At 41.7% G+C, this 14481-nt stretch overlaps 1 protein-coding gene across 1 annotated transcript; it reads left to right on the forward strand.

The window, feature by feature from the left end:
* Positions 1-299: 299 nt before the first annotated feature.
* CHRNA6 (cholinergic receptor nicotinic alpha 6 subunit) lies at positions 300-12300 on the forward strand. Its single transcript, XM_040580829.1, has 6 exons — positions 300-661; positions 3047-3186; positions 5028-5072; positions 6173-6282; positions 6401-7388; positions 10219-12300. Exons 1-6 carry the CDS (start codon positions 346-348, stop codon positions 10339-10341), a joined length of 1722 nt encoding a protein of 573 aa, XP_040436763.1. The 5' UTR covers positions 300-345; the 3' UTR covers positions 10342-12300.
* The last annotated feature ends 2181 nt before the right edge of the window (positions 12301-14481 follow it).

A 14481-nucleotide genomic window follows, 5' to 3' on the forward strand; every position in this document is an offset into this window, starting at 1 on the left:
GCATGTCTATCACATGATGCTGCGCTTATTTCAGGGTCTGGATGGTTTCTGGTAGAAGTGTTAAAACTATATAGCATCCATTTCTCCTGCTGCAGAATTAGTCTTTAGCCTAGAAACTGAAGTTTTTTCATCTCTGCACATTCTGACAGACTCACTCAGGTGAGCATCAGGCAATAGCTAATGCAGCTGCTTTTGGATGTGTGTTATTTAATCAGTGGGTGGAGGGCGGAGGGAATTCCTCCCCCAGCTCTATGCCACGCTGGCCACCCTGTGTGTCGTGTCTTGCCTCCCTTCTCTCTCCTGCACTCATACATTCCCCCAGAGGCAAGATGCTGCCCAACTAGGATGCTGCCCAACTCCCTTCTCTCCGCACAGCATGAGCAATCCTCGCCTGGTGATAGTGGAATCAAATCTGCAAGGCTGTGCTCTGCTCAGCAGACTGCAGAGTTTGCTGCAAATGCAAAACTGAAATCCACCTTTGTACCGCCTACTTACCATCCAGGGGGCTTGTATGTCTTCTTGCCTTCTGTTTCTTTTCCCAAACCTCTCTTGTCAAAAGGAAGCTCTATTCTGCTGCTAGCAATGCATCCTGAGGGGTGGCAATGTTGGTGTTACCCTGCTTTCTGTGTATGGGTATTCGTGTTCACATCCTTGATTAAAGGTAGGCTTTCTTTGATACTAGTCTCTAAAATATTCTCTAGTCATTGTTTCTGCTTCTGTTTTCCTGGAGTGAATTCAATGTAAAGCTTCTACCAGCTATTTCTAACCTGAAATCTGTAACATTTGAACAGTATTTTAAGAGAGCTAAAGCAATACTAGTTTGCACACATAAAACTCTTCATTTTTGTTTGATAACAGAAACTGTTTCTAGCAAAGAATGAAAATTACATAGGAGTTCTAGTAATTTCATTTGTGCTTGAATTTTGCAATAGCTTAAATAATGCAGGCTGAAGATATGCATGTTCCGTACTCACACCTTCAAAAGTGAGAACTTGATATTTGTTCACTGTTGTTTGTGATCTATGGTTAAATATGCTGAAGTGATTTCCATCCACAAGTCTCACTGAGGTTCAGCAGAATTTTTGCTTTTAAGACACTACATCTTTTTTTAGTCTCGCTTCTGCTGAGGACCAAGACATTTATGACACATACTGCTTGTGTTAGTAAGGCGTAAGGCATTGTCTGAAATCAGCACCAATGGGATGAGTATCTGTAACCGAGATATAAAAATGAAAGGCCTAAATACTTGTCTGTTTCTGTTACTTTATTTTAAAGCATATATCTGTTAAGAAGCCAGTAGGAAATTTTCAAATTAAACATGATTTTAGACTCACCAGCTTCAGTCATGAGACTTTGGTAAGAAACTCATGTTCCCATAGTAGGGTACTTCTAGTCACAGTGTGATGGATAATGATGAGGAAAATCCAAAAATGAAATTACAATTTCCTTTTTTAATGGCAAAATACATGATATGGAAACATCCAAACTTTACAGACATTCATGTGTCTTCTCTGGATGGTGCTAAAAGGATGAAACAAAACACCAGGTCATGGAAGTTTTACTGGAATTTTCTTTCCATACATGTAAGTCACCAGCAACCATTTCAGTTATTAATTGTGATAATCCTCTGAATATGAGCATGTTTTGTATCATCTTAGAGACAGAGGTGTCATTTTTTTTTCAAATGCAGGGGAAGGAAAGCGTAAGCATGAAAACAGTGCAGTATGCTGAGACTAAGCATCTCCCTGTAGGACATCTGTGCAACCACAGACACTTGTTTTCACTGAAAGAACTGTAAATTGCAAATTTATATCCTGTGCTGTGCCATAGACCACACTGCCTGACACAAACCCCTTCTACGTTTAACATTTGCAGTCATAAATGCTTCCTATGATTGCTCTCCTGATGTGTTCTAGCACAGTCTGGGACTTCTGATCATGTATCTGAAAAACTATTTTTTCCTCATTTGTATCAGTAATATCTTTGGTGTCATCATGTAGCTTTGATAATGCAGCTGTGCTCAATACAAGGAGCATATTCTAAATCTCTGCTATATGAAATATTTTGAATTTAAGTGCTGAATTATAGTAGTGCATTGAAATAGCAAAGTTATTAAAGAAAATTGTTTTTCTGAGCTGATGTCAGTCTACACAATTTAATCCTTTGTTTTGAAATCTAAGGCTGTAGCCCTTAGCACAGTGAAAATAACTATTTCAAATTTTGTCTGTATGTAAAAGATTAAAAGCATTTTTCTTGACTCTGCAGTGAGGCAGCTCAGTGCCTGTTGTATACCTTATTCTCACTAAGCCATCCACTCTGTCCTGCACTGACTGGGGATTACAGCTATGATCTGCTTTTTCCCAAAGAACGGCTCTGTATTACGAAGATGCATGCTATTTTATAAGCTATTTTAGTATTTTCACATTTTTTTTCTCATAGAACTTAATAAATGAACTTCCTTTAGAACAAAAATTGTGCCATCTAAAGAGCTGAAATAGAAAGCATGAGGATAAAGTGTAGTCATAGTTTTTAAGGCTAGGAGGAGTCATTATAATCACCTAATCAGAGTCCCTGACAGATTTTGATCCAGTAGTTGCAGCCTCAAGCTCTTAATTTCTAAGTAGCTATGCTTTTCATAAACTCAGTTTTACCGTAAAAACTCCCAAAGATTAAATCCACCACATTTCTTTGGTTTCTGCTTCACACCACCTACTCTGCCTGGGTCTGATATCAGGGTGGGCCAAATGGAGGCCCACAGGCTGGATCCAGCCTAGGACACGTTTCCATTCAGGCCGTTCACCTTACACTTTGAGGATACAGGGAGCAGTGGGCAATGTCCTTCATTTGAAGGAATTGTTCATGTTGAAGGAAAATGCCTTCAACAGACAGCCTACCGGGTAGCCCTCTTCTCCCTGTGCTCCTGTGTCTTGATACATGGTCACAAGAACAGGATCCAGAAATACAGCATGGACTAGTGTGTTATCCAGCACCCTTTTCCCCTTTTCCTTACCTCTGACATAGCGGTTCTTTGTCTTTACCAACACAGGTACCACAGCTTGCGAATCAGAGGAACGGTTATTTCACAAACTCTTCTCCCAGTACAACCAGTTCATCAGGCCAGTGGAAAATGTGTCTGATCCTGTCACAGTGTATTTTGAAGTGGCCATTACTCAGCTTACAAATGTGGTAAGACGCGTTACAGAATACTGCTGAGATTTGGGGATGGCTGCAAACACATGCAAATTGCTAATGCAGCAGATGTAATTGTGATGGTTGCACCTGCAAACCTCATCGCTGACATTGCCATGTGTGCATACGTGTACGTGCCGATACCTTTGCTGTTCATTCTGTCAGCCGAGTTGCTCCAAGTACTCAAATGAGTGGTTCGAGCTACACAGATTCATTTGCTTACTCTGCAGTGCCAAACACCTTTGCTCCTGGCAGCAGCCTCTGGCACCCAGAGCAGCAGTACCAAATGTCCACTCTCCATAGGGCTAGACAATTCCAGAGACACCTGTCTGTGCCCGCATCGTGTAGCACATGGCCTAGTTCTTTTGTGGGGCCAGTGTCATTTCCCAGTGGTCCTGAGAGATGCATGGTTTTTCAGTCTGTTTCAAAATAAAATGTGATGTTTTAAAGCATGGAGCTGGGGATGAATGTTGTGTGTTCTGGGGTGCACTGTATACAAGGGTGAGCGTGTCTGAACTGGTAGACAGGCAGGGCAGGGGAGAGGGACTGTGGAAGAAGTAAAACCTGACCTTAATCCTTGCTGAAGTCTGCTCTGTGAAGCAAATCATCCACAGACCAGAGACAGAGTTTTGATTCTGAGATACGCAGACAGTGAAGAGCGACATTCAACAGCAACCAGGGAACTGAGTTACCTGAGAGTAGAAGTGAAGGCATTGGAAGTCCTCAAGGTGAAGGCAGGTGTCACCTGCTGGGTTTCCTTTGACAAAGTGTTTTCTTTCCTCCTGGTGAAGGTAGGTGTCACCCGTTAGAAGAGTTCCTTTGTCAAAATATTTTCTTTCCATGTTGCACATAGCTTGGCAGGTTTCAGCAGTTCTGTCTCACATTGTAGCCCCTGGCTCCTAGTGCTGTCTCTGGAGGAAAAAAGGAACGTTGTAAGTAAATCAGTTGGATTTTCTTATAAAATAGTCATGATTTTTACAAGAACTTAGTTTACCCCATAGACAGGAACCCTACAGGCTTTTAAAATTATCTTTGTGCTTAATCTTCAGTATGCAATGTTGAAGATCCATCAGCATTTTCTAGCTTTGGCTTGTAAATATCTTAGATTTTTTGAGTCCACATGCTTAAAAACTAAGAACTACCCAAAGCAATAATCTTGCAGATGTTTTCATTGTGAATGCCAGCCTGCATTCATAAATACATGTAATATGAGTCGTTCTGAATAGTTTTAGGCTGAAGGCTCATTAGAACAAGATCCAATATTTTATTTTTGTGTCTCTTGCAGCACCTTCCTGATTCATCGCTGAGTCGCAATAGCAATAATTTGACTCTAGAAAGAAGGACAACACTGACCTAATCTGGTGCTGGTTGAGTGCATCTGCTCTAAAGGTTTGCATAGAGATGCAGGAGCACTGTGGTACAGATGCCTTTTCCCTTGAATCTTAACCACTGAAGTACTGTGTAAACAGAGTTTTTTAAACACTGAACCCAACAAAACACAGAACCACCAGCAGAACCTTATCCCTCTGGTACTTGTCAGAGCAATTATAAGTTTTGTGCTCTCCAGGTCCGCAGGCAGGCCCCCAGCAAAACAGTGCAGCTCTTTGTATGTCTGGTATTTGTGGGGCATAATTTTTCAGTAGAACTTTTAAAATGTTTCAGTAGAGCTGCATGTGACACTGCACAATATGTAAGCCCTCTGAAAATAGCCAGGAAAAATCTGGTATCAGTTAATGTGGAATTCTAGTTTCCAGTTTTATCAAGTAAGCTTGTGGCCATCTTAGGATGCTGTAACTGATATATGGAGTGAAGATGTGCATGCCTGTGTTTCTTTCTAGGATGAAGTCAATCAGATTATGGAAACAAATTTGTGGCTAAGACACGTAAGTGACTGCAGTGCATTTCCCATGCATTTCTCGTTGATAAGACGAAATGTGTCTTACCTTGTAAACTACATCTATATGATAAGGCTTGTTTTGTAACAAGGATTTTAAAGGTGTGAATAAGGAGAAGCTCCATTAACCAAAGCCCCATTTGAAAAAGTAATTTCTTTATTCTGATCTCCATGAGGTTACATCTCCCATCTTTCCTGTTTGGTATATTCTCCCCCAATTTCATGATCATTTGTTTATCTGGTAAACCTAGCTGGATGTACCCATTAAGTGTGACAAAATATGCAGTCCTAGGTCATCTCCATATTGAAGATGCCAACATTTATTAGCAAAAGGAACATGCTTCCATTTTTCCTTAAGGTTTTAGCATTTCTACATAGGCAAAGATCCTTAGAGAACCTAAGCTGATGAGAAAACACGCCAGTTTCCACCAAAAACAGTTTTGTTCAGGCATTGATTGCGGTCCCACAAAGTTTTCTGTAAAAGACACTGTACGTATGACCAGGAGCTTTGGGGTAGGCTGTGAGGGCATGGAGCATGGTCCCACGATAGGATACTAGACAGCAACACAAGAGAGCTGCTCGGCATCCCTCACTGCCCCTGACTTGGAAATTTGCTGTCCCTGTGGAACCAATAATGTCCCCTGGCAGCAACGGCTTGTTAGTGTGCTCTCTCATTACGGTGCTGGTCTGCTGTGGTGCTGGCCTTCTTTAACCTGCAGGATGCACTCTCATGACAGCAGCAGCAAGGCCTGTATGTCCTCTCTGCAGTGGGGAGGTAAGCTGGCACAAGTAAGGCTCTATACTGATGTAGCAAGACAGAGGAGACATCTCAGCATGTCAGCAGTGGATAACAATTGGCATCCAATCCTCTCACAGAGGAGGGAGTAGCAAATCAACGTGAGCAACATTCATATAGTCCAGTGTTTCTCCAGGACATGGCCTTGTTGTCTTTTGCACCGTTGTACCATTCTGCATGTGCTACACTTTCAGCCTTTATCATAGCCTGTCATTTTACTCCTAGGAAGATCAGAAAAGCAGGTATTTGCTGATAATACAGGGTTTTAAAATCCTTGTCCATTCTTCTTTCAGATCTGGAATGACTACAAATTGCAATGGGATCCTAGAGAATACGATGGCATTGAATTTGTTCGGGTACCAGCAGACAAAATTTGGAAACCAGATATTGTCTTGTATAATAAGTATGATGAACACTTTTCCATTTTACCCTTTCTCTCAAAAGCATCCTCTTGCAGTGTCCGTGAAAGACATTTTACTTTCATGGTAATTTTCTTTTCTTTGCCTCATTTGTCTTTCTAGTGCTGTGGGAGATTTTCAAGTTGAAGGCAAGACCAAAGCCCACCTTCGCTATGATGGAATGATCACCTGGACACCACCAGCTATTTTTAAAAGCTCCTGTCCTATGGATATTACCTTTTTTCCATTTGATCATCAGAACTGTTCCCTGAAATTTGGCTCATGGACCTATGACAAAGCCAAAATTGACCTTCTGATCATTGGATCCAAAGTAGATATGAATGACTTTTGGGAAAACAGTGAATGGGAAATAGTTGATGCTTCTGGCTACAAACATGACATCAAATATAACTGCTGTGAAGAGATTTACACAGACATAACATATTCCTTTTATATTCGAAGGCTGCCCATGTTTTACACCATAAACCTGATCATTCCTTGTCTCTTCATCTCATTCCTGACCGTGTTAGTTTTTTACCTGCCATCTGACTGTGGTGAGAAAGTGACCCTTTGCATCTCTGTGCTCCTTTCTTTGACTGTATTTTTACTGGTGATCACAGAAACAATCCCATCCACCTCCTTAGTAATTCCTCTTGTAGGTGAATATTTACTTTTCACTATGATATTCGTGACTCTGTCAATTGTCATCACAGTGTTTGTCCTGAATATACATTACAGGACTCCAACCACACACACAATGCCCAAATGGGTTAAAACCATCTTTCTTAGCCTACTTCCTAAAGTCCTGTTGATGCAGAGACCACTAGAACAGCAGAAAAAAAACATCTTCAGGAAAAACAAGAAAGGATCAACTAATACATCAGGCAAGTCAAAGCAGAGCAAACACAAAGATGCCAAAATACACAAGGAGCAACAATGCAGTCACTGTGACAAGGCAACTGAACTCACTACTGCCAAAAGAAAACGACTGAGCCATCAGTCACTGAAATGGGTGGCAGAGCACATGGAGTACTCCCCAGAAGTGAAGGACGTGATTAGCAGCGTTCAGTTCATTGCAGAAAACATGAGGTCTCAAAACGAAACCAAAGAGGTAAGAGAGGTGACTACCCAGCTGGGCATGGGGTCATACTTCCAGCAAGTGAAAACATGATCTGGGAGGGCAGCCCAGAGGAAGCCGAGTTGTTGGGTCTAGAGAAGAGAATTTTGAGGCCTGTGAATACATCCAGGTTTCCTACAGAAAGGGAGGAGGTAAATCATCCATTGGGGACGGAACAGGAAAAGTGATCTCACCTGTTCTTCCTCTATCCCCACTGGATAATTTAAGCAGCGAGAGAGTTCTGGATTAGACATGAGGCTCACCCTTCAAAGGAAAAGTATCAGCCTGTTGCAGCCATGAGGAGTGAACTTTGATCAGCAGTGGCTCAGGCAGAGCTGATCCTGCCGTAGGGCAGGGAATAGAGTAGATGGGACCTTTCAAGGTCTCTTCCAACCCAACTTCCGTAGATCCTCAGAAGCAACCCTCTTCCACTGCTCACCAAATTCTCCGCCCTGGTAAGCAGTGACATCTCAATACTGAGCATGCTGTTTGCCAGGCAGGGTGCTTTTCTGTGTTAGTAATGGAACAAGCCAACCTGGGAACTGCTTTTTAAAGAACAGGGCTTGTCTAGCAGCACACTAGTTGATCTGGAAAAGAACTATTCTCAGCCAGTGATAAATCTGGTAAAGATACTCCTTTCAGAATGCTGTTGTCTGTACTTAGTTTCAGTCTGGCTTTTTGATATTTTTACAGTGATTTGACTAACTGTGACTTTAGCAATACAGTATTTTCAGCCATAAAAAAAACCATAAGTGGAAATAAAAGTTGTTTTGGGGAAGACAGCTGAATAAAAACAGACAACAGATATTAATAAAGACATTTTAAAAAAGGCAAGAGAGAGGTTTAAAAATGAGACTTGGCATTTGAATTAATGGATTTTCTTGTGTGAGGTTATGAATCTTTCATCCTAGCTGGGATTACTGTCATAGAAAATAATGCATGTTGGAATTTAGAGAATTCTGGGACCACTTTCTCAGATGTAAACACCAGCAACTAAAAGCAGCTCCAAGAAAGATTATCTGACATCCCACACTCCCAGGACTCACAAGGAATAGGAATTCTCTGACATCTCAAGATGTTTTTAAAAAGTGTTTAGAACCTAAAGAAACATTTATTTTTGATCTGTTTTGAAATGTTGGCTTTTGGTTTTGAAGTTTTTTAGATGCTCTATGATGGCAAAATCCATTTCAAAATTAAATACTGCTGTGTTTATATTGAAAAACACAGTATCTTGTGAGGGAAATGTTGAGAGGTATTCTTTATATCAGAATATTTTGTTGAAATCAGCACAAATTCATGCATCTTCTGTGCAACCCCAAAATTACTTTTTTGCCCCTTTTTTATGTCCTGCAGAAGAAATTTCGTCTGAAAACAAAGTCCATAATGTTCTGAATAAAAGGCTACAGTTAAGGCCTGGTAATTGAATTTATAGGCTGTGTGGGTAAATACATGCCAGCCCAAAGCAAAGGGCAGAAGTCTATCAGCACAGAGTAGGATGGCAATTGAGTTAAGCCTTGCTTAGTACCTATAGCTTTAATGTTTTGGTTGACCCCAACATCTTAGCCCTGCTCTTAGTGCCACACCAGGTGCATAAAACATATCCATGTACTGTATTAGCTGATTTCTCTGATGTACTCCAAAAAGGAAGAGGCTTTGTGTGAAGCAATCTGAATAACATGCCACTTTGATTATACAGCTCATGATAAGTCTTCCATTGCCAGTTTTGCTGATTTGCATTTTGCAAATCTCTCCTGCCGCATGAAATTGTATTCTTAGTCTGGTGAGTGCAGCAGCAGCTCTGTACCTTGCCTTTCAAAACATACTAGGGATGGGAAGCAGGATTTTTCATTTGAGAAAAACCCTCTCTTTGGGGGAAAAAAGGGAGTTGTTCTCAGGCAAGCACTGAGAAACTGATTCTGCAGGCTGCTTCTGCTTCAGCCAGACTTGAAAAACTATATGGGTGATATCATGTACTAGTTCTGTATAAATAAAAGTCCCTTAAAAACTGTGGCTACGTTTACAACAGCTGGAGTTCTTGCTGCGTTTTGTTTCACAAGAAGCGCAACAGCAGCCTCTTGCAGGGAAACATCAATAAACTGGGAAAACAAGTAGAAGATCCCACAATAGAGAGCTCTTAACCAGTCACTAGTTTTATATGAGTGAATGTTCTTCTGATGCGGTGGATCCTGTATGTAGGTAACAGTTTAAAGGACAGCAACTTCACTGCATGTGATTCTAAGGTATATCTCTCAGACGTACAAAATCCGTTCTGGCCTGCTTAGCACATAACGCTGTGGTTTGCTCAGTCAGGACCCTCGCTTTGCTATAGTCCATGTGTCCAGCTCTCCAGTTTGCTGAATAAGTGGAGCTTGACTGGAGTGACAGTGTGACAAGCCAGGCCAGAACAGAAAACTGCCTCTTGTGTGGGCTGTCAGGCCAAATCCTTAGACAACGTCTAGGGATGTGCAGCTATGGCAATTCTACCTGCTGTTAAACCACCCCACTCTGCACCCACGTCATAATCAGGTCCTATTTGTTAATGTCAGCATCACAGCCATAGCTTGCCAACAGACTTCAATATTTAGAAAAATTCAGCAGACTAAGACAGTGTTAAATGTTCTCAGCCAAAAGTGGTAGAAAATCAGGCCCCTTTAAAAACGCTTGAAAACTGCAACAACTATAAGCATGACAAGCAACATTCCTGACTGTATGTTTCTCCTCACACTCAAAAGCATAAGGGACATTTCTGCTGCATAATGTCAACTTGCAATTTCATGTTACATCACATATAGTTTATCCTTTTCCTTTTTTTTTTGTCTTGCAGGTGGAAGATGATTGGAAATACGTAGCTATGGTAATAGACAGAGTATTTCTATGGGTATTTATAATTCTTTGTGCATTTGGGACTGCAGGGCTCTTTATCCAGCCGCTAATAGCAGATACATAACTTGATCCACAGCTTTTTATCCACTTCTGTTGTTTCGGTTTTGGTTCGGAGCTGTCCCCTATGTTTCCCTCTGCTTGCATAACCTCTCTGCTCATCACCTCCTCAGCACCCAGCCACAGAGGAAAGGGAAAAGAGAGGGAAAGGTCCTCTGGGAAAGCAAACGACCCAAAACAGAATGAGAAGAGGACTGAAAATGGGAAATGAGTGTGTGGTCTTTCTACAGCAGAATGCCTGGGATTTTTAGAGTGCCTGTCTGTCTTTACTCAGTGAGATCTGCGATAACAATCACACTGAGGATCATAAGAGCAGATTGAAGTTATTGAGCTTTTCCCTTGGTTTCAGTACAGGGAGATATTTTAGGACAGTTCAGGCACTTTTGAGTGCATTGCCCAAAGAGGACTCTACCTGGCTTCATCTTTCTTTCCTGATCATAACTTTTCCTCAGCTTTGAATTAATTTACATTTCCTCTATTTCTCTCCTTGTACAACAGTTAGCGTTTGGTATGGTGCTTAGATGAGATACCACAGTCCTACTGACTGAATCAATGCTCTTCATTGTGTTCTTGTATCAGGACAGCCAATAATCAAAATAAAAGTACAATTAAACCAATCCCTTGACCTGTGACATTTTCAATACAATCTAAAATAAGGGGTCCCCATCTTCTGCAATATATGTACACAAATGAGGGTCCCAGATCAACAAAGCATTTACATTTATGTTTGAAGTCAGACAGGTCTTAAGCACTTAATCATAGCTGAAGACAAACTGGCAATATGTTGCACTGCATGTAGCCTTGCTGACATTATTTGAAGCATCCTAGAGTCACCAGAGAGGAATAACCTGGATGCACTATGAAAAAGACCTGAAGTATTTTTGGTTACCATGCAAGGCATCCACATTTGAAACCTACCATGCTTCTAAGACCTTTAAAAACTAGTTCATCTGCCATTTAACTTTGCATGTGACTAAAGTCCTCTTTACTTCCTGATACTGAGTATGAAGAGTTTGGTGAGCTCCAGTAGAATTTCCAAGTTGCGTGTCTTTTGTCAGGTTAACAGCGGTCCCAGTCCACAGGTTCTGCTCTGAAAACTCTTGCTTTCTCGGGCTGAGACATAAGCCCAGCGGGGAAGGTTTTGTCCCTGAGTAGGTACTCATCACAGACAGAATTGGCTTGACAACATTTGATTGATCTGAGTTTTCCCATGTTTTTAAAACTCAAGACCAGCAGAAGAAAGCTGGCTATCATGAATCCCATGCAAAGCTGGGCACCTTGGTCTGAACAGCTCTGCAGTGGTTTCTGTTTGCTGGCTCCTCATAGATCAGGGCTGTGTGTGCAGACCTGTACCTGTAGGGACACTTCCTTCAGGGCTGAGGCTGCTGCTATATAATCAGTGCCCAGTCCTAGTGCACTTAATCCTGAAACACTCTGTAGATGTGTACCTGATGTGGTTTCTATACAACGTGGACAGTTTACCCTATGGTCCCTTGTCTGTTTAGATTCCTGCTGGTTTTGTGCTGAAGGATTCTTCCCTAAAAGGCACCATTTCAATTAAAGCCAATGGTTTCAAGAGTAAAAACTTCTTTTCTCTCACCAGAGGCTCTAAATTTAACTGTACAGTGTCAGTGCGGTGTTTTCAGTGTCTGCTTTGAACATCACCAATCCCTGGAAAATATGAGTCCCTGTTTCTGAAGTCCCTGACTGGCCTTTTGCTCTTTTTTGATGCTCCATAATAAAGAAAATAGAACTGAATAAATGTGTATGTCAGAGATAAAGATGGAATGACAAGAATATAACTGTCTTAATCCAGTAGTTGAAATATATAAAGTCATGATTTTCTAGAAAAAAACTGTATTTTCTGTAGTCCGCATGAATGTTGCATAATTATGCAGCAACTGACAGACAGATGTATGAACAAGCATGGTTTGTTTTGTCAGCCTGTCAATTAAATATCACTTCTGGGATATACCTCCTCAAAGGATTTGTATTTTGTTAAAAACTCCCTGCTGTACAAATGTGTTCAGAGATGCTACGGAATGACATTTGCTATGCTGGCTCTTTAATCAGGAAGGAGGGGCAGGGAAAGAAGGGGAATTTGAAGAGGAGAGCTGCATTCTGAACTCAAAAGTTTCATTTCTACAGGAAAGACATCTGGTTGCCAGCATTTGCTGTTTTCAGTTCATGACCACACAATGAAAACAGTGCAGCTGAAGATGTACTGCATTGGTGGTTTAGGCATGACAGCTACTACGCCACAGCCAGTAAGCTGACTTTGGCAAAATCCCTGACTTTTTGTCAAAACATTCACAATTGTACAGCTGTCATTTACAGTAACACACATCTCTCTGTCTTGCCTCTGGACCTCAAAAATAGGGTCTGGACAGTTTAGCTCATCAGCCTGGTATCCTAAGAAAGTAAGATTTACAAAGTCATGTTCTGTCTCTTTCCGAGTGTAGTATTTCCCCTTCCTTTCTCCCACCCAATAACTTCTGGATCCTTGTTTTGCCATTTTCAGCTGTGTTTAGCACATTCAAGACTGGGATCCTGGCATACTCCTGTCAGCATTATGAAAGTAGTCGGCTGATTAGAGAGGGTGTAGGGGGACAGGACACGATAAACATCTCACCCTAGAGAAAGCTGCAGAAAGAATTTAAACCACAGTGACATTTTCTCTTGCCCCAGCTCTTGTTGGCAAATGTTCTAACTGAAATAGCAAGAAAATCTGGCATTTCAAGGCACTGGGTTGGCTGAGTTGGGTGGCACACCACACAACAGCCACAGGAAAAGTACCCATGTTCATTGCAGGGCACATGGAGTGGTCTGTCTATATTTGCCCCATCAGCTCCAAAGCTACATCAGCAATACCCCTTATTATATGTCCCGGTGGTAAGTGGAGCACTGGCAGCAAGAAATCTCTTTTCCTTGAGACTGATGGCATCTATGAATTACTTTTAAAAGCACAGAAGCAATTTGAAAGCTCAACCAGCTCATTACATTCTATTCCCAAGGGAAACCATCTTTCCACTTTATCCCCACTAAAAGATCCAGAGCATTATGTCATATTTGTCTTTTGGTGAATGGATGATGCACATGGTCCTGCCAAGCAGTGCCAAGGCCCTTGCAAACCTGTGCCCAGAAATCAAGGCAGCACATGTTGCAGCAGCACTAAGGCAGAGAGGCTTGCTGGGATTTTTTTGAGATTTGCAGTTTGCAGTGATCTCATCCATGGGCAGAGCACATGGAGCAGAGGGAAGGAGCCCATCAGAGGACTGTCTGCCCAAATGTCCTCCCTAGTTGTGTTTTATAGTGACAGGCCAGGCCATGGGACATGCTGAATGCATTTGTGGGCCAGTGGGAAAAAGATTCAGGGAAACTCAAAAAACAGTTATACAAGGAAAGGATGAATAGTGAGACTACAGATGTAGCAGTCCCAGATGAAATGCTCAGAAAAGCAGAGGCCAAAAGCCATACCTGTGCAGTGGTCATACATCTCCCACTCCAAAGGATAAGCCAGGAACCAGAACAAGCCAGAAAAAGCAGCTTGATACCAGACACAGCCACATGAGACACAGCCATGCGTTGACTGCTGTGGGCAACCAAAAATGTCACAAGGTGAGGACAGAACCATCTGCCAGCTGAACAGCTGGAGCACTTGCCCAGGAGAGGATTTTGTCATCCATCATCTGTCATGGCTAACAGGCAGCCCTCTGGCAGTGGTGCTCAGAGGGGAAACTTCTCTCTTATTCATTTCAAGAGTCTGTAAATGCTGGAAAGAAGAGCTTCCTGGCTGCTTTCCTATGGATATTTCACAGTACTGGCCAGAGAAACAAACCGACTTCGACAATGTAAGAGAGGAACAGCTAGCAGTAAAGTCAATGTGTAAGTTTTGTACCAGTGTCTTATGTTAAGACATGTATCAGTATATGCTAAACTAAGCAGGTCTGTTCTAAGTTCCTCCAGTATCTGAATGCTCCCTCCTCAAACGCACACACAGAGCTAAAAAGTTTCAAGGACTTTCCAAGAACGAGACAACCCCTGTGAATAGATTTGAGACAAGGCTTTTAAAATGGGCTACAATCTAAACTTTATTGACAACAAAACAACAGCAAATACCAGAATATGAGCACTTGCACCACAGGAA

This window comes from Falco naumanni, chromosome Z (assembly GCF_017639655.2).
Source record: "Falco naumanni isolate bFalNau1 chromosome Z, bFalNau1.pat, whole genome shotgun sequence".
Lineage (NCBI taxonomy): Eukaryota > Metazoa > Chordata > Aves > Falconiformes > Falconidae > Falco > Falco naumanni.

Coding starts and splice junctions, on each gene's coding strand:
- CHRNA6 (XM_040580829.1), top strand. CDS start 346: ATGCTGCCCAACTCCCTTCTCTCCGCACAGCATGAGCAATCCTCGCCT. Junction 662..3,046: donor GTTCACATCCTTGATTAAAG/GTAGGCTTTCTT, acceptor TTACCAACACAG/GTACCACAGCTTGCGAATCA. Junction 7,389..10,218: donor CTCAAAACGAAACCAAAGAG/GTAAGAGAGGTG, acceptor TTTGTCTTGCAG/GTGGAAGATGATTGGAAATA.